At 43.1% G+C, this 20,188-nt stretch overlaps 1 protein-coding gene across 2 annotated transcripts in view; it reads left to right on the top strand.

The window, feature by feature from the left end:
- Window positions 1–19,758, top strand: part of LOC141154120 (uncharacterized) — an 81,157-nt gene extending 61,399 nt beyond the window's left edge. Inside the window, exons 3-8 of one of the 2 annotated variants that reach the window (XM_073639593.1) lie at window positions 13,943–14,100; window positions 14,230–14,409; window positions 14,492–14,615; window positions 14,703–14,797; window positions 14,987–15,077; window positions 17,184–19,758. In XM_073639593.1, the coding sequence (XP_073495694.1) occupies window positions 13,943–14,100; window positions 14,230–14,409; window positions 14,492–14,615; window positions 14,703–14,797; window positions 14,987–15,077; window positions 17,184–18,541 (2,006 nt within the window). In that variant the 3' untranslated portion in view covers window positions 18,542–19,758. Of the gene's footprint in view, window positions 1–13,942; window positions 14,101–14,229; window positions 14,410–14,491; window positions 14,616–14,702; window positions 14,798–14,986; window positions 15,078–17,180 lie in introns of both variants that reach the window. The other variant, XM_073639592.1, reaches the window with a different exon arrangement.
- Window positions 19,759–20,188: the final 430 nt, after the last annotated feature.

Genomic DNA, 20,188 nt, shown 5'->3' with positions numbered 1-20,188 from the left:
CCCACACCTGTCCATGAAATAGCCTTGGAGTCAATTGTCCAATTACTTTTGGTCCCTTTTAAAACAGGGTGGCACATGTTAAGGAGCTGAAACTCCTAAACCCTTCATCCAATTTTAATGTGGATACCCTCAAATGAAAGCTGAAAGTCTGAACTTCAACTGCATCTGAATTGTTTTGTTTAAAATTCATTGTGGTAATGTCTAGAACCAAAATTAAAAAAATGTTCTCTCTGTCCAAATATATATGGACCTAACTGTATATATATGATACCCCTCATCCTGGTATGCATGGCACCCCATCCCTCATTCTGGTATGCATGGTACCCCGCATTCCTATTCTGGTATGTATCGCGGTACCCCTCATCCTGGTATACATGGCACCCCTCATCCCAGTTCTGGTATGCATGGCACCCCCCATCCCCCAAATCTGGTATGTATGGCCTCCCCATCCCCCAATCCTGGTATTCATGGCACCCCATCCCTCATCCTGGTATGCATGGCACCCCACATCCCTATTCTGGTATGTATGGTGGTGCCCCTCATCCTGGTATATATGGCACCCCTCATCCCATTTCTGGTATGTATGGCCTCCTGATCCCCCAATCCTGATATGCATGGCACCCAACCCCTCATTGTGGTATGCATGGCTCCCTCATGCCCAATCCTGGTATGTATGGCCCCCTCATCCCTACCCTGGTATGAATGGCACTCCTCATCCCCAATCCTGGTATGCATGGCAACACATAATCCTATTCTGGTATGCATGGTACCCCTCATCCCTATTCTGTTATGCGTGGTACCCCTCATTCTGGTATGCATGGCACCCGATCCATCATCCTGGTTTGCATGGTACCCCGCATTCCTATCCTGGTATGCATGGTACTCCTCATCCCCAATGCTGGTAAGCATGGCACCCTACATCCCCAATGTTGGTATGCATGGCACCCCTCACCTCCCAATCCTGGTATGCGTGGCACCCCTCGTCCCCCAATCCTGGTGTGCGTGGTACCCCCTCGCCCCCCAATCCTGGTGTGTGTGGTACCCCCTCGCCCCCCAATCCTGGTGTGTGTGGTACCCCCTCGCCCCCCAATCCTGGTGTGCTTGGTACCCCCTCGCCCCCCAATCCTGGTGTGCTTGGTACCCCCTCGCCCCCCAATCCTGGTGTGCTTGGTACCCCCTCGCCCCCCAATCCTGGTGTGCTTGGTACCCCCTCGCCCCCCAATCCTGGTGTGCGTGGTACCCCTTCGCCCCCCAATCCTGGTGTGTGTGGTCCCTCTCATCCCTTTCACACTGCACACATACAAAAAAAAAAACACTTCTACTCCCCTTTCTTCCCTGTGCTCCAGCGCTGCTGCGTCCTGTTCTGCCGGAGTCCGGGGGAGGAGTGTGTCTTCAGTAAAATGGCGTGGCGTACAAATGTGTCTTCAGTAAAATGGCGCCAGATAGCCCTATGCGCATGTGCCGATTCCGACGCCTTCACTCCGCCCCCGGTCTCCGGGCAGAAGAGAGGTGCTGCGGCAATGCTCCTCCTGGTCAGGTAAGTATGTAAGTACTGCGTCGGAGATTGTGGTATGCGTTCAGTGCCTACACACACTGTGATCTCTGGCACCATACACTCCTCTTACCTGTAACGGCTCCATGCCTGCTTCTGTCTGGAGCCAGACTGCGCGTCGTGCATGAGCAGTCTATAGAGGCTTCAGACAGAGGGACACTTGTAGCGTTAAATTATAGATACACAGTAATGTAGAAGCAAACAACAAAATAACAGCAACATTTAAAGGGATGAAAGATATAGGCAAAATAATGGGTAGAAAGGGGGAAGGAAAAATGGTTTGTTAAGGAAAATGGGGAAAAAAAATTAAAGGGAAAATGAGAGAGACGGTATGTACAGGATAGTCAAGGGAAAGGGGTTATGATACACATATAAGACACCTTCTATATAAAACATTTAAGAGGTAGGAGGGGAAGAAAAGGAATGGGAAAGGCAAGGAAAGAAAAGGGAAAGGAAGGACACCTGTAAAAACAGGTGGAGAGACATGAATATAGATAAATACTAACTTCTAAATAATGTAAAATACTGTTTGTTGAATTCTAATAGCTGCTGCAGTTCTCATGAAATCACATCCATTTTGCTTGGACAGTGGAATTTTTTGGCAAAAAAAAAGCAGCAGAAAGCATGTGAACAAGGTCTAAACTTTGAAGCAAAGTGGATGTGATTCCATGAACTCTCCGCCCTTTGTGGTCTGAAGACGCTGCTGAGGCTTCTTCTGAAAAAAACGCATGAAGAAAAAAATTTTAAGTGCTAAATCAAAGCTTTTCTGTATCATTAAAAAAGCGTTAAAAACTCTGGTTTATATCTGCCCTGAAATCGCATCAAATAAGAGGAAAACACATAAAAGAAACACAGCAAACGCGCCATGATCAGAGAAGATTGTTATTGCGTTTTGTGGTACTAACGCCTGCTGAAAAAAGCAGCAGAAAGAAGGCAGCATTTACGCTACGAATGAACATGGCTTCAGCATTACAGTTTTATTACATTTTTTATGGGTTTAATAGAGAAAAAATATCAAGTACGCCGTTTTTTTTTACGTCATTTACCGATCCCCATAAATAATCCGATCGCCGTGATGTGCAGGTCATTACAATTACAGGAACACCAAATATGTCTCTGTTATTTGCTGATTTGTGATTTTATTTTTTAGAAAATGCATTAAAACGGACTATTTTTTTCATTATTAAGTGTTTTTCATTATTATTTTTTAGCAATTTTATAGGCTGAAATATTTTTTTATTCTCCCTGTAAAATAAAAATACATACGGTACATTGTACACAGCAGTGTATTTCTATCAGTGCAATAAGACAATAGTCAACTCCTGTAGTATACAGGGTAGATCAAGTACACCGAATTCTCCTAGTGATATCAGAGCTTGTAGCTTAGCAGCTTAAGTGTCTGTGTCAACAACGTTTTAAGGTTGTGGGTTCAAGACCAGGGACTCACAGAAAAAAAATACATTTTTGTAATTGCTCATTGGTTTTACTACTTTTATAGGACCAAAACAATCATTTTCCTCACCTCATTATACAGGCACCATAAAAATACATTGTTATACACAATGTATTTATATGTAATTGTATGAGCAGCTTCTGGATTTATTGCCTGCAATGTAGAGTCAAAATAACCAAATTCTCCTATGTGCATCAATGAGAGCTGTGGTTAGAGCTACAGCCTCTAGTCACTGAGATCCCAGGTGATGTGAGATCGAGTCCCAATGAGATGCGATCATAGGAGAAAAAATAAGTAATTTAATTTATACAGTGAGCAGCCCCGTCCCTGAGGAGGAGCTACGGAGGTGAGTATGGAAGCAGAGAGAACAGCTGTGCCGTGATGGGACAGTCCCGCAGAATACAGGATGGTTGGGAGTTGCGCATGCACACTAGCGGATGGACATTATCGGACCTGTAACGCATGAGTAGTACCTCAGGCCCAGTACATTATTGTAGACAGACTCCATTCTATATATCCTATGACAATTCACCACTAGAAATAATAATGGGTCTTCTAGTCTGGGGAGTGGTTTTGGATGAAGTGGGATATTTAAGCATGGACACCTACCTATTGGGCACACAATTCATGATGTTCAGCGTAATCATCCCTGTATCAAGCCTCCAGATGAAGCTGTTGGGGAATTATTTGAAACCTTCTGTGATGAGTACCATACCCTTTCCTTTATGTATACCTTGAGACATAACTGGTCCTATTTAATGTATCAGTGTATTTTTTTATATATATCAGGGTTAACTAGGGCTTCTGATGGACAACCACTGGTGAGCTGGGGCGCCATTGTCGTTCCTTATGGTGCAAACCTCCACGGCTAGGCAGTATCAGCTTTGTTTAGGTGCAGGACAGGGTACGGTGGTCACTGTATCAATTATTTAGCAGCAGCGTTGTTTACATCAGTTATATACTTCCACAACAAGCCATTCAGCTTGTAAATTTGCTATTTTAAGTGTATATGTGCGAGGACTTGGCCACTTACTAAATACTTTTCCAGCACGGAGCACCCATTTTCATCGATTTTATTTTTGTGTTTTGTTAGTGATTTGTTTGCTCACTCAGTTCAACCTCAGGTATCTATTCCATTCAGTGACCTTATCTCAGGGGCCTTTGGCCATTGTTCTTTCAGCCAATGGACCAATGGATGTAGATGGAAAGAGTGGACACAGTGGAGCCGTCACCACAGGAGGTCTTACATGCAGTCTCAGGTGATGACTTCCACCTGAGAAAATATCTCCACTAAGACACAATTAGCTGGGGGAGGGAGGGGTGAGCTCTTCTGCCTATTCAGGGGGCTGAGCCCAGTGAAGGAGAAGAGAGACATGATTTTAGTCAAAGAATTGTGTGGCAGAACATTGAAGCAAGAAGATGTAGACTGTTGACTTGGAAGGATGGATGGATAAACACGTTACCGTTATGGATTATGTTGTTTGGATTTAAACTTTCTTAAAAGGACTGCGGCAACTGGATACATGTGTGCTCATCGTTTTATCTGAGGAACGTGGACTGTGGCTACAGAGTATACCGGCTGGAGATACGAACTCTGTGGTCCACCAAAAATTGGGAGACAGTGAGTATGGCCTTATACAAAGGCAGTGGAACTACTGAACCCAGATTGGGAACTTGAGGACTGAGTGAACTGTATTTTGGCCATTTACCTCAAATTGCTTTATTACCATGGCTGTGATTAATAAAATACTGTTGCATCGTTAACCTGCCTAGGTGATTACTTACAACCCACAACCTCAGATCTTTACAATATGCATTGTTAGTCCAGTTTTTAATGCATATACAGTACAGACCAAAAGTTTGGACACACCTTCTCATTTAAAGATTTTTCTGTATTTTCATGACTATGAAAATTGTACATTCACACTGAAGGCATCAAAACTATGAATTAACACATGTGGAATTATATACTTAACAAAAAAAGTGTCCAATTAACTAAGTGTCCTACTAGGTCCTTGGCAATCCTCTCAAAGGGGATTTCTATCGCAGGTAGTGGGATTAAAGGACTATGGAAGTGGGAAGAGGGGGCAATTATCTGGCAGGTGGGGCAGGATCTACAATAGTTTACAATCTCCCGGTAACACCCTGGCCAATAAAACCTCCTCAATATCATCTCTTGAGGTTCTCGTCCCCCAGGTGTCCTCTCTGGAGCTTGAGGCCGTGTGCACATTTGGAGTTCATCTAAAGCTAAGCCATTTTCCCCTGTTTTGTCTGCCCTTGTTGTCTTTACAGTTTTAGAGGAGGTTGACTAGTGCTCATCTCCTTCCATCCCTAGCCGTAACCTTACGCCAAGGAAAGTAGGGCGAGGCACGCGATCGCTGATAGCTGAGGAGGATATATAGAAACGTTAGTTGAGACAGGGTGACGCTAGACCAGACTAGGTGGTCTCCATTTCCCCCTTTCCCTAGTGTCTGGGCTCCATCTCCCTTTTCCCTCTGTGTTGCACTTACACTTGGCGTGACATTATAACCGGCTGAGCACGTTTAGGAAAAAAAAAAAATACAGACATTTTGTTTGTTTTTTTTTCTTTGTGTGTTTTTGGTTGTGCATCTTTTTTTTTTTCCCTTTCTCCCTTCGTATGGGTTCAGTTGCAGAGCTCGCAGAGCAGTTCCGCTGTCTGTCTCTGGAGGTGAATGACCTCCGCTGTGAGGTTCAACAGCAGCATCAGCGGCTACAGGCCGCCAATGTAGGGGTCTCTGCAGGTAGGCTTGTCCAGCCTGAACCCAAGGTTGGCCTCCCGGGCAGGATTCAGGAGGTAGGGAAAGTTTTTTTCATATTTAAGGAGGCATGCAAATTGTATTTCAAACTTCATCCCTACTCCTCCAGTATTGAGGAGCAACGGGTTGGAATTGTGATCTCTATTGCAGGGCGATCCTCAGTCATGGGCGTTTTCATTACCGCAGGACTCGGTTTGTCTCTAATCTGTGGAGGTTTTTTTTGGAGCTCTGGTCCTAATCTATGATGACCCTGACCGAGTCTCCTTGGCTGAGTCTAAGCTACGTCGCTTTCAGCAGGGGATTCGGTCAGTGGAAATGTACAGTTCGGAATTCCGTAGCTGGGCAATGGATTCCAAATGGACTCAGCCCTTAGAAGTCAATTTTGTGAGGGACTTACTGAAAGGTTGAAAGATGCCTTGGCTGTATATGATACCCCTCAGTCCTTGGAGGCTGCCATGTCTTAGGCCATACGTCTGTATAGGTTCCTTCGGGATAGACTGGTTCGACCACCTTCTCCGCCTTCTGGTCGGGATTGTGTACCTTTGCCAGGGGAGCGGTCTGGGGGTGAGCCAGTACTGGGGGAGGTGAAGGAACCCATGCAGTTAGGGGGTGTCTCTAAATCATACATCTCCCCGGAGATACGCAAGAAAAAAGGCGTATGTTTTTTTTTTTGTGGGAAAAAGGGACACTTTGTTGGGACCTGTTCTTCAATTCCTAAACAAAAGGAGACTCTATTAACTCTCAATAGTCTGGAGTTGAATAAACAAGGGGTGCATTTGTGGCCAAACTGCAGTTCCCGCTTTGTCCTGACAGCAGAGGTGGTGCTAGAGAGCAAAGCCAAAAAAAAAATTTCTATGTTTGTTGACAGTGGAGGTGGGGGTCAGCATATTTGATGCTGAGTTTGTCAAAACTCATTGTCTTGCTTGCTGTGCTTTAGCTGAGCCTATTCCCATCTTTACCATAATATAACATAATGTTAAACTGAGGGTGGGGTTAGTTCATTTTCCAGAACATAGCAAGGGATGATTTCACAATCTTCCTAACTCCAATTGTTTTGGTTATACCTTGGCTTGTTAAGCATAATTCGTTGGAGGATTGGCAAACCAGGGAGATTATTGAATGGGGAGATAACTGCCATGAGAACTGTCTGGATGTTTCCATTGCTGAGGTCTCTGCGGAAATATTACTTGCTTTTTTGTCTGGTTTTGAGGACGTTTTTTTCTGAGAAGATCCGTGCAGTCCTTGACTGGGAACGTCCCGAGAACCTGAAGACCCTACAACGCTTTACTAATTTTTACAGGAAATTCATCCAAAATGACTCTGTTATTGTGAAACCCCATACTGATATGACTAAGAAAGGTTCTGACTTTTCCAAATGGTCAGATGCTTCCCTTCAGGGTTTTTCTTCCTTAGGGTATGTGCCCACGATGCAGATTTTAAGCAGAAATTTCCTGAGCGTTTTTGTCTTTCCCTGGCAGAAAAAACGCATGCGGATTTACATGCGTTTTTGACGCGTTTTTTGAAGCATTTTTTTAAGCATCCTATGAATGATTTTTGGAGCTAAATAAAGTTGGTGGGGCACTGCTTCAACCCTTGGATTACCAAAAAGCTGGGGTGAGTATATTGGTTCATTTAAATGAATAAAGAATGGGTCTGTTGTATTTCAAATAAAATGTTTACACTTTTTCTGTGTGGTTTCTTTACTTTGTTTGATCATGAAAAGGTCTGATTGACACCTTGTCATAACCAAACAAAAGAGCTGAGTGTCAGCTGATCCCATTCACCCAATCTTCATTAGCATTTCTATTCATGTAATTTATGCGACTACTGGGAGATGTTTTTTTTAGCCAGGGAATGTGCCATTAGGCAAACATTTCTCTGACCATAATTAACATCCCAGATCAGCACTCAGCAGCGCTTTGGACACAACGTATTTATGTTGCATCCAAAACGCAGTATTTTAATACGGCACTTTTGTTGTCGGTACATGTGAATCCACCGTGTATAATGACAGTTCAATCCGTCAAAATCTGCAGCGGAGACTAGCGGGTCCACTACATAAATTGACATGTTGCGGGTGAGTTTGGGTACGTGGCCACGATCAGGAGCCGCTGCAGGTTAGACGCTGCGTGTTTATACAGCGTCAAACCCTCAGTGTCCAGATGTTACGTTATAGTTGAGGAGATCTCTAGAAATCCCACGTCCACTACGCGTGCATCAGAGGCTGCGAATCACCCATGGACACTGACATGCATTGCGTCTTTCAGGACCGCAGCATGTCAATTTCTCTTGTGGAGTCGCTAGTGTCCGCAACATAAATTTGCCCACTAGAATGTATTGAATGCGGTAAATCCGCATGGTTCAGTGAACAGATGTGGATTTACCTGCGTTCAATAGAATTGAAAAAATTTGCATCCAAAGCGGTGCTACGTCTGAATTATGGGCGCTGAGGCTAAAATGTAAAAAAAATATGGCGTGGGCTCCCGTGTCATTTTTATAACCAGCAGATTTAAAGTCAACTGCTGAGGGCTTATATTAGTAGCCGCGGAAGGGGCCATTAGCCACCAATGTTCTATATCTATTAATATCAACCCGCAGCTGTTTGTTTAGCCTTTACTGGCTAGATTACAGGGGGATCCCAGAAAAAAAATTGACGTGGGGTCCCCCTATAAAATCTAGCCAGCAAAGGCTAAACTAGACGGCTGATATTAATAGCCATGGAAGGGGCCATGAATACTAGCCCCCTCCGCGGCTAATACTATCACCACTCAGCGATCCCAGAAATGGCACATCCATAAGATGCGCCAAAACTGGCGCTTAGCCTCTCTCTTCCACGCTGCCCTGTAGCAGTGGCAGGGGGTAATGGGGTTCAAGTCAGCCTTGTTTTGGCGGCTAACGTGAAGCCCAGGTTAGTAATGTAGGGCGTCTATAAGACGCCCCCATTACTAACCGCGAGGTAAAGTGAACGGCACTTTTTAACAAAAAGACACGACCAGAATAAATTATTTTAATGAAATAAAACACACAGCTCTACAACTTCTTTTATTACTCGCCTCCACGAAGCCCTCCATCTCCTGCAAAAAAACTAACAACCGTATCCCTCACCTGTCCGCCGTCAACAACGTAATCCATCAGCGGCGAATGTCCCATGACGATCCGGATCATTTCTACAGCTGTGACATCAGCAGTCACTGATGTCACAGCTGTAGAATACAGCACTGTATACTGACAGAGGTGTAAAATCACCCCTATCAGTATACAGTGCTGCAGGGGGGTCACTGAGGTTCATCAGCTGAAGATCAGCTGATGAGCCCCGGTAAGCTAGAGAGCGTGGGAAAATTCTTGTCACGTGACCATCAGCTGATTGCTGAGGCACTGATCACCTGATGGTCACGTGACTATCAGTTGATCTGTGACGTCACCGCAGTTCCTGTAAGCACACTCGCGCCCCTCAGTGTACGCTGGACTCTAACGGGACAGCATCACCCAGGAGGACCCTGGGGGGGCGCCAGAGAGGGGAGTATGAAGATTTTTTTTTTATACTTTTTAATTCTTTTTTTAACTAGTGCTGGCACGTGGGCTGGCAGAAGCAGCTGCTTCTCCCATCCATGCTGCTCTCACTGTTATCAGCCAGAGCAGCGGTCGGATAAGAGGAGTAGCAGTCTCCTCTCCCGACCTGGGTGCCATCCGCGCATTGAAATCCGCATTTAGATATTATACATGCAAGTTTGCTGCGGTTCAATGCAAGTCAATGGGCACGATTTCGCTGCGAAATCACGCCTATGTTGGTAGTGCTGCAGATATTTCCGCAATGATAATCCGCAATGGAAATTTCTGCAGCATGTGCTCAGCACATGTGGATTATCATTGGGATACATGCCAGACCTCTTAGCAAGCGATTTTAATTTAACTCAGAGAGGTCGGCCTCCTCGGTCACCGTCTCGTCCTTGTTGCCGGCAAGGACACACAATGGGAACTCATCCCCTTCAGATTTGATGGTGGTATTTCCCTAGGGACCTGGCTTTTGCCCACAGGAATCTGTGCAGTTCCCTTCCCCCATAAGTCCCAGAACAGAGAAAAATTTCGCCCCGATATGATATGATGATGTATCAGTTACTTGACCACCCCGACCTCGTGGAATTGGGCACCACAGTCTGTTCCCACTGTCACTCTGGCCACAGGGTAGTCCTTGGCGTCCCCATGTACACAGCGAACTATTAGCGACTTGTCTCTCCAGACTCGCCAACAACAGAAAAAAAAAACAGGATTGAGCATTTAAACTTGCACAGACACACCCTTAGGGGAGGTATGGTGAATGACGTCCCTCCCGTCTCGGTGTCATTCACCCCAAACCATTCCATTCCCAATGGTGAGTTAAACCCCCAACATACAACATGCTGGAGAATAGTTGTAAGTTCAGTTCCCTTAGGCAGGTAGCTGTAGCGAAACATACCTCCCCTCACATATAACACCAGTGACTCTGTCACAATACATAATATATACACATTTGAATCCAGAAGTTTCCATCCACTATATATAAAGACACATCTGCATGTTTTTCTTAATATCTGACATGAAATCAGAATAAACCTTTCTCGTTTTAGGTCAATTAGGATTACCATGATTTTTAATATTTGCCAAATGTCAGAATAATGAGAGAGAGAGAATGGTTTAAGGCATTTTTATTACTTACTGCAAAGTCATAAGTTTACATACATTTCATTAGTATTTGGTACCTTTGTAGAATGTGAACATAAATCCTCTAAAACTAAATTTTGTTAAGAAATATTAAAAACACCAAATTCCCTTTTGCGATAGAAAGGGTCTCATTGCAGTCACAATAATGCGACCGAAAAAAGACAATGATACAAGAAAAAAACAACGTCACTGCGGGATTTGGATAAGCCCAATTAGGCACCAAAGATATATAATACACTTAACTCGCCCTAGTAAAAGGCTGATCAATTCCTGCCTAGCATGGGGGTTGGCACCCTATGACAACGATTTTGGCGCCCCCGTTCCTCGGCGGCTGTCCCTATCTTACCCTGTTTCGCCCTATGATGGTGAGCTATACACAGAGGAAAGGTGACTGCCTATTCTAATACATTATAGTTACTGCACTGAGATAACACACAGGTATATTGATCCATACATAATGTTATTAGAACTTATCTCATAGATCTGGGTATTGCCTCAACGCATTCCCCCGTCCCATCGGTTCATCAGGAGGCCAGGTAAAAAGTGTCCAGAAAGCGAGCAGTGATGTGCATTTCAGCGATGCATAATAGATTGTGGCAGGCTATGGTCCTTCACCATATGGTTCTATTTAAATGTGTACACAGATTGGATACTTATCATAAACATACGCCCACTTATTCCGGACTGCTATCCCCACCTTATGGTCTTCTGTCCCTCCGGACTCCATTACGCATGTCAGTCCCGCAAACACTAGAGGCTGGGCTGGAAGATAGAGTGCGCATGTGCTATTGCCTCACATCCGGACCGGAAGTAGCAGTTGCGTTCCAGCGTGGAACGCAGTACTTCCGGTCAGACCGCGCGCACAAGCTCCCAGCACATATTAACTATCTCAATCGCACGCGCTAATTGCATAACCCTGCGGTGGTCTATAATACACTTGCGGTGATTGCCCAAATAGCAGGCACATAGTAGTCAGTTTCTGAAAGCATGATTGTTCAGATTATCATATCAAAAAGTTTTTTACTGGCTATTTATGGCTGCTAATCACGATGCCAGGGGCTAACATGAAGCACTGGAATGCAGATACCAGCACACCATATCAGTCAAGATGGTTCGGTCAGTGGGAAATATTTGTCCCATGTATAGAGAGAAGGTGTAAAAACAAATCATTAGGGACAGCTAATTAGGTATCAATCCATAAAGGATATAAAAAATAGATGTAAGATATATAACTATTCCACAATAGGAATTACTCAATGCTGAGGACCTAGAGAAAGACAATTTATAGAAATAGGCCCATATTGAGGCAGAGGTCAAAGAAACCACCAGACTTAAGGGGCAAGGACATGGAGTATGGGAAGTATGTCCAGTGGGAGACACGGTGAGGGGATACTTCACAGAAAGCATACATATCAGAGCTGTTCATTTAGTCCTTTCGGGGATACTGACTGTAATCTAAATATCCTCTCGGTTTCTTTTCTCAGAATGCTTCTGTCCAGATTTCCACCTCTAATCTTAGGTCTAATCAACTCGATCATATTAAATGATATTTCTTTCAGTCGTCCCCCATGGACTTCATTCATATGACGTGCAATCGATGTGTCACATTTGTTTCTAATGTCTCCCAAGTGCTCACCCACTCGTGTCCGCATCTCCCTTCGGGTCTTCCCTACATAATCCTTGGGGCAAGTACAGGTCGCCTTGTAGACCACCCCTTTTGATTTACAATTACCAAAATCCCTGATTGAAAAGTTTTTGTTCGTAGACGAACTTGAGAAGGTTTTACAGCCTGCCATCCAATCACATTTACTGCACTTTCCACACCTGAAGTAACCACAAGATTTTCTCTCCAGCCAGGTCCCTGGTCTTGGAGGTCGTTGATATAATCTATGGACCAGGCGGTCACCTATTGATCTGCCCCTCCTATATGTAACACTTGGAGAAGGAGGGATACGACCCTTTAAATTTGGGTCTGCCAGGAGAATCCCCTAATGTTTCCTTAGTATACGTGAGACTCTTTCAGATTGATTGTCAAAAGTACCTATTATCCTCAACACCTCCTTCCCTTGTTTCCCATCATTAGTACTGACCAACAGGGACCATCTATCCCTACTTAATGCCTCTGAGTAAGATTTTTTTTAGGACCTGGCATGGGTAACCTCTTTCACGGAACCTATGATATAAATCATTGGCCTGCTCCCTGAAGACTCCAGTTTTGGTACAGTTCCTTCTAAGGCGCAGGAACTGACCCTTTGGAATACCCCATTTAAGAGCCTCAGGGTGATGGCTATCCCAGTCAAGAAAACTATTTGTAGCAGTAGGTTAAGTTCATGTGGTGATGGAGCCATCCTTCTCCTTGTTTACTCTCACTTCTAGGAAGGTGATACTGTTGTTTTGACATTCAGATGTAAATCTTAGTCCGATATTGTTTATATTGATGGTTTCCATAAATCTTTTAAATTCAGTCTCTGGGCCAGACCAAAACACCAAGATGTAATCCATGTATCTGGCCCAGAGGCCGATATGCGAATGCCACCACCTGTCCTCACCTCCAAAGATGATCGTTTCCTCCCACCAGCCCAGGAGCAAATTGGCATACGTGGGGGCACAGGGGCTCCCCATTGCCGTGCCCCTGAGCTGGTGGAAGTGCTTGCCATCAAAACGGAAGTAGTTGTGAGTAAGGGTAAACTGTAGTAATTCCTTGAACATCTATGTTCTGATGCTCAAAAGAGTTAATTTCTTTAACATGTTACAAAGTAACAAAATGTGTCTTATGTTTTTTTCTTTTTACAAGAATCGTTGGTGCAAATTTTCTTTTGAAACATTTTAATATCTTCTTTTTTTCCGGAGATTTTTCTTGTAATATAGGAAAGCCTAAGGCCAGAAATAAACCCCATAAAACACTGTACATGGAGACTTTGGTATCAAAGAACAGGAGTCTTGGTGTTCTTGCCAACAAGCTTTTATAAATGCCTCAAACTTCTGTGTGTGAATCAGACCTGAGATCTATTGTGATAGAAGATTGCAGTCAGGGGAAAACGGGAAAGCGATAGACGGCCGGTGGAGATGTAGTCAGTGACAGACTCTGGCCAAATGTGTTTCTAGAGCCGTAGTAGAAGATGAAGATGCCGTCCTCATCATGAAGTAGTTATTTCTCATGTCACGTGTAATGAATATCTCCTGAATTATTGCTAATGCCGATTCCAGTGTCGGTAAATGAGACGAGAATTAGCGTTATGGACGATGAGTCTATGAGAAACGTATTCAGCTGCCGACTCCGAGGAAGAAATTTCTTGTTGTCTGTGACCTAAAATATATAGGTTTTATTACTAAATGCAAAGAAGAAAACTAAATACTGTAAAATAATCAATCTCCTCATAAGTTACCCTTATTACCTCCAGTAATTGTATTATTACACAGGATTTTTAAGATGTTACATTGGCTCATCTTCTCATATTTTAGGTCTCTACAATATCAGATCCACTCAGTGGTGTTCGTCGGTATACGAGAATTTTTGTGATTTTTTTTTTTTCCCATCAAGGATGGATGTGGACAGAGACAATATGGCGGAGAGAATATTACATCTCACCCTAGAGATCCTCTTCCGTCTTACTGGAGAGGTGAGAGATTCTGATGACGTCACATTACATCATTCTTATCTATGGGAATAACAGACGGACAGAACTGGAGAGGTGAGGACTCTGGAAATGTCTGGAGTGAGATTTATTAATGTGTCTCTCCATAACCAGGATTACACAGTAGTGAAGAAGACCTCTAGTGAGCGCTGTCAGGACCCTGCGTCTGAGGGATGGGGAAGACCACTGAGCCCAATCATGGGACCTCCACCTCACCCCCTGATACATGAGGACATCAATCACCAGGAGATCCTAGAACTCACCTACAAGATGATTGAGCTGCTGACTGGAGAGGTGACACTGTTGGGAATGCTGGGACATTATACAGTAACGCTATGAAGGGATTGGGGGATGACGGTATCATTGTACGTGTCAGGTTCCTATAAGGTGTCAGAACGTCACAGTCTATTTCTCCACGGAGGAGTGGGAGTATTTAAAAAGACACAAAGATCTGCACAAGGACGTCATGATGGAGGGTCCCCAGGCCGTCACCTCACCAGGTAATAAACAGGACTAAATACACACGACCTATAATTAATTATCTGTATGTAAAGAATGGATTCAGTCCCTGTATGTGTTTCCTCCAGCTCTATCCAGTAAGAGGACACCAGAGAGATGTCTCCGTCCTCTTCTTCCACAGGACTGTAAACAAGAAGACTCCAATGTTCCTCAGGATCATCAGGTAGATGGAGAGAAGGTGTCGTGAGATCTCCCCTATGATGTGTAGACGGCTGTGAAGATATTGTGCTCAGTCTTGTTTTATCCACCAGTATTGTATGTTTTATACTTATGCAATGAGAATGGTGGAGATGGCAGGATTAGAGCTGATCATAGATGGGACTTCTCCATCTGTCTGTGACTTTTATTTCAGGGTGAAGATCTGACCCATATTAATACTACAGAGACATATGTGAGAGGTGATGAGCGGTGTAAGGAGGAGATTCCTACATATGACTACCCAGGTGAGTAGTGACCACTAAATGCAGAGAAGTCTCAGATTCTTCTCAGTCACCGGCTGTGGCTGCTTTATGGGTCGTGTACTCCGGCCGTATCACAATCGTCTGATCACCATTTTACTGCTATAGCATAACTTTCTTCACTAGTTACTCATTTTTTTTACTGATAAAGACTGTTCAATTTGATCATTTCAGTAGATTGTCTATATTCATAGTGCCCAAAATACTCTGATTTAACCCCTTCCTACAGCCAGTTTTTTCTTTCTAATTAGGCCCCATTCTTCTAATCTAACATGTCACTTTATGTGGTGATAACTTTGTAATTCTTCACAAAGTAAAAATAGGAAACAAATGGACCTTACAAATTATTTTCCAACTTTTCTTGAAACCGACAATACCCTGTACATGGTTGTACACTACTGTCTGGGCACATGGCAGGTTAAGAAGGGAAGGAGCACAATTTAGCTGTTTGAATGAAGATTTTGCTGGAATAGTTTGCAGACACAATGTATTGTAGGCACTGTTCATGGTACCCTAGCAGCTCAAAAGATTACCACCACGAACAGATTTGGCACTATCTCTACTCCATTTTCTAGATCCCAGGGTTTGCCTTGCTCATCACCCTTTAAAGGGAATCTGTCACCCTTGGCACTTTTCTGACCACTAATATGGGCATACCGGTGATAGAAATGTGAATCTGTACTTACCTGTATGCCTCATATTAAAGGTTTTGTTAGTGTGAAATTGCTTTTTATTTCTTCTGGCTTACAATGTGTCCCGGGGACGGGAAGAAATCCTGCCTACTGTTTTAATTAAAATATTTCTCTCCTCCCCTGCACGTCACAGTGCCTTGGGGTAATTAGCCATTGCAGATCCTAGAGAAGTTGGGACACACCATTTGCATAAGCCCTAATGTGACCAAACTGCAGAAAACCAGAGCAATAGAAATCCCCATAAAGTGACTCCAATTGGAAATTATAACCCTCAGTGAAATAATATATAGGAGTAGAGACTATTTTGATTCCACAGGCACTTTCCAGAAATTAGCACACAGTGGATGTTGGAGAGTGAAAATTGCAAATATACCATTTTATTACCCAACACATAGTGCCAACATTGTGCTTCACGAGACTCACACCGTAAATTAAGTGGGTTCTTCTCACTATAGTAATGCCAAATACATGGATGCTAAATGTGGTTTGGGCGCACTGCAAGGCTCAGAAGCGAGGGGGAGATTTGACTTTGGGAGAGCGGATATTGCTGGATTGGTTTATGGAAGCCATGTTGCTTTTCAAGAGCCTTTGAGACCCTAATAATGTGGAACCCTTTTTTTCCACTGACAGATGATGGACCTGAGTGGAGACTTGTTTTTTTGTGAAATCAGTAGAAGTTTTTATTAGTATTATTTCACCTACATAACATTGTTTGGTGGCTTTTTATTCCATATTTGGGAGGGTGAATGAACAAACAGTTGAAGACCACTCTCCACTGGTTCATCCTATGAGGTTTTCTATTAGACTGTGAACTGTTATTGTCTTGGTGAATAATGACAGCTAACATAGGGCTAAAATAAAAAAATAAAAAATCACAGAAAAAGATACAGCCTTACCAACACCAAATCTTATAACAAATGCACTAGCAGGATGCAGCAGACCCCCATGATAAAGGTGGGGGCTGCACAGGTGCAAAATACTGATGGAGCAACCACTCACAAACCTACCAATTCATGGAGGGGGTGGTTGCCTAGTATTATAGATGCACAGAGATGAAGCTTGCATAGGATGCCAGTCACACAGGTAGATGTGATGCAGTGTCTGGCTTACGGCCTATTGATGACACCCATACTATTAGATCCGGAGGGCTGTCCAGCACTATGCAAGTGCACCCCACATGGACATACACCCCAGTACACCCAACCAACACTAAAACGCTAGTGCATTTGCTATCTGATTTGGTGTTGGTAAGGCTGATTTTTCTGTGATGTTTTCTTGGTATATAATGATACTTTTACATAAAGTGCATTTTTTATGGAACATTTAATTAGAAATGTTCAACCATATAAATTTTAAGGATATGTTATTCATAAATAATAATTTGATTTATTCTTAGCAGATGACTGTACCAGGAGATCAGAGCGACAGCTGACATCTCCAATTTTTAAATCAGATGATCTTGAGATCCCACAGCATACCATTGAAGTGAATGCCATTACTCCAGATATACCATCATTCCTCCACAGCAAAGATCTCTCATCTGATCATTTGAAACAGGTCCTGTTTTCTGATTCATTACCCACTATTAAGGAAAATCAAAGTCACAAAATAATCATTAAAAAACAAATTGCTCTAAAAGCAAAGAAGCCATTTTCGCGTTCAGAATATGGAAATCGTTTTTCCCTCGAAAAATCTTTTCTTAAACATCAAAGCATTCACACAGCAGAGAACAGATTTTTTTGTTTCAAGTGTGGGAAATGTTTTAACCTGAAATCAAGTCTTGTTAATCACCAGAGAAGTCACACAGGGGAGAAGTCATTTTCTTGTTCAGAATGTGGAAAATGTTTTACAGAGAAATCAAGCTTTATCAGACATCAGAGAACTCACACAGGGGAGAAGCCTTTTTCATGCTCAGAATGTGGGAAATGTTTTAAACAGAAAGTGCATCTTGATAACCACCAGAGAACCCACACAGGAGAGAAGCCATTTTCCTGTTCAGAATGTGGAAAATGTTTTAGCCAGAATTCAGCTTTCCTTAATCACCATAGAACTCACACAGGGGAGAAGCCTTTTTCCTGTTCAGAATGTGGGAAATGTTTTAACCAGAAATCAGATTTGGTTAATCACAAGAGAACTCATACAGGGGAGAAGCCTTTTTCCTGTTCTGAATGTGGAAAAAGTTTTAGCCAGAAGTCAGATTTAGTTAAGCACCAGAGAACTCACACAGGGGAGAAGCCTTTTTCCTGTTCAGAATGTGGGAAATGTTTTAACCAAAAATCAGATTTGGTTAATCACCAGAGAACTCACACGGGGGTGAAGCCTTTTTCCTGTTCAGAATGTGGAAAATGTTTTAGCCGGAAATCAACTTTGGTTAATCACCAGAGAACTCACACAGGGGAGAAGCCTTTTTCCTGTTCAGAATGTGGAAAATGTTTTATCCTGAAATCAGATTTGGTTAATCACCAGAGAACTCACACAGGGGAGAAGCCTTTTTCCTGTTCAGAATGTGGAAAATGTTTTAACCAGAAATCAGCTTTGATTAAGCACCGGAGAACTCACACAGGGGAGAAGCCTTTTTCCTGTTTAGAATGTGGAAAATATTTTAGCCAGAAATCAGATTTGGTTTATCACCAGAGAACTCACACAGGGGAGAAGCCTTTTTCCTGTTCTAAATGTGGAAAATGTTTTGTGAAGAAATCATCTCTTCTTAGTCACCAAAGTACTCACACAGACGAGAAGCCATTTTCATGTCTTTAATGTGGAAAATTTCTTACACGGAAATCAATTCTTAATAAACGTCAGAGAAGTCACATGGGAGAAGCCTTTTTAATTTTTAACCGAAAATTGTATCTTCTTAGAAGGAGTTGTCCTAGTAGTGGACAGCCCCTTTCATTCCTCATGTTTGGCCTTGCTAAAATAAAAACACTCATATGCACCTCCTGTTCTCGCGCCGTTCCATTGGTATCAGAACTTGCGTTCCCGGGGCTTACATAAGGTTGTTACATCACACAATCCTGCTTCCAATCAACGCCAGCTTCACTGTGTCTGCCTTCGGACTTATTGAACAAGAACTGGAAGGACATGGCCTGGACATAGCACCGAGAGGATGCACACACTGAGATCTCTCTTCAGACCGTGTTCCTGGGGGAATTATAAGCAATTTACAGCCTCCAACATGACGTCCGCTATGGGAAAGAAAGACTAGATCTGAGGTTAATCTGAGGTCATGCACCTCCGTCAGCATGTCTAGTATGCAGTGTTTCTTATCAAAAGTTTTATCTTCCTGCTTTGGAGCCATTACTGCCTCATCATCTCAGCTTGGAAAAAGAAGCAGTCTTAACCTCCATGATGCCAGTCAGCTCAAGTCTGTTAGTCCTGCACCAACTTCTCTCTTAATGTTGGCCTCACATGAAAACAGCTCCACAAATCTCCATGTACTCTCACCGAACCCCTCCTACTGAGCAGTGCTTGCTTCACAGGGAAATTTACTCCTCCAACCAAAGGGGCTTCTGATATGGGGAACGCCATAATTGATTTGTATTCCATATTGCGTCAATCCTACTAAACAAGAGATACATACAAAACTGAAATACGTCTCCTCACTTCTAGCCTTTCACAGCTTACTGGCAATATATAGAGATTAGAGGATAATGTTGTTATAGAAGGGTTAATGTTTTTCCTCCTTGCTCTAAATTTCTGTACATACTCTAGATTCCTGAGCTTTCTCTATCTCATACTTTGCTTAAAGTTACTCAGTCTCGCAAACTCCGCTCAAGGATCTTATGCTTCTCATATCTGCATATGTAGCATTCTGTTAACTCATGCTGAAATCATGTTATGGAACAGGATGAATAAAGTCATCATGACTTGGACAAAGGAAGGGGCTACAGAGGCTGCATTGAGTTGCATTGCTTGTAAATGGTATAAAAATGATTACTCTTTGTGTGAATAAACAGAAACTGATGTGCTCATGACCTGTGTGGCAGTCATTTCTCCAAGCGCTTTTAATATTGTAGGGCCTAATCTCTTAATTCGGCCTCACTGGTGATCCGGCATATCTGACTATTGGGTCAAAATCAAAACAGCTACATCAGTTTTTGGCACCCAACGAGGGGCCGTGGTAGCCAGCCTATTCGGAAGCCGTATGTGGGAGTCTCCGGAGAGATGGAAACTTCAAATTCCAGCTACAGCACAGTAAGAAGCCTTTATTCTTATGCTTTGTCTTTGTGCTTTCAATCTCTTGGAACTCTTGCAATATCTCTGAATGATGGCTGCAAAAACCACGGGTCCAAGAACCGACATTACCAGTGAGTTTTCATGTATGAGAGTTGAATAACTGAGTAATAAGTATTATAAGATATATGAGAGTTGAATAATAGAGTGATAAGATAAGTATTATATGTA

Source organism: Phyllobates terribilis, unplaced genomic scaffold, assembly GCF_046119375.1.
Source record: "Phyllobates terribilis strain yellow unplaced genomic scaffold, ASM4611937v1 Scaffold_7__3_contigs__length_470593459, whole genome shotgun sequence".
NCBI lineage: Eukaryota > Metazoa > Chordata > Amphibia > Anura > Dendrobatidae > Phyllobates > Phyllobates terribilis.
Note: the sequence above shows the minus strand (reverse complement) of the source record. Positions and strands in the feature narration are given on the sequence as shown.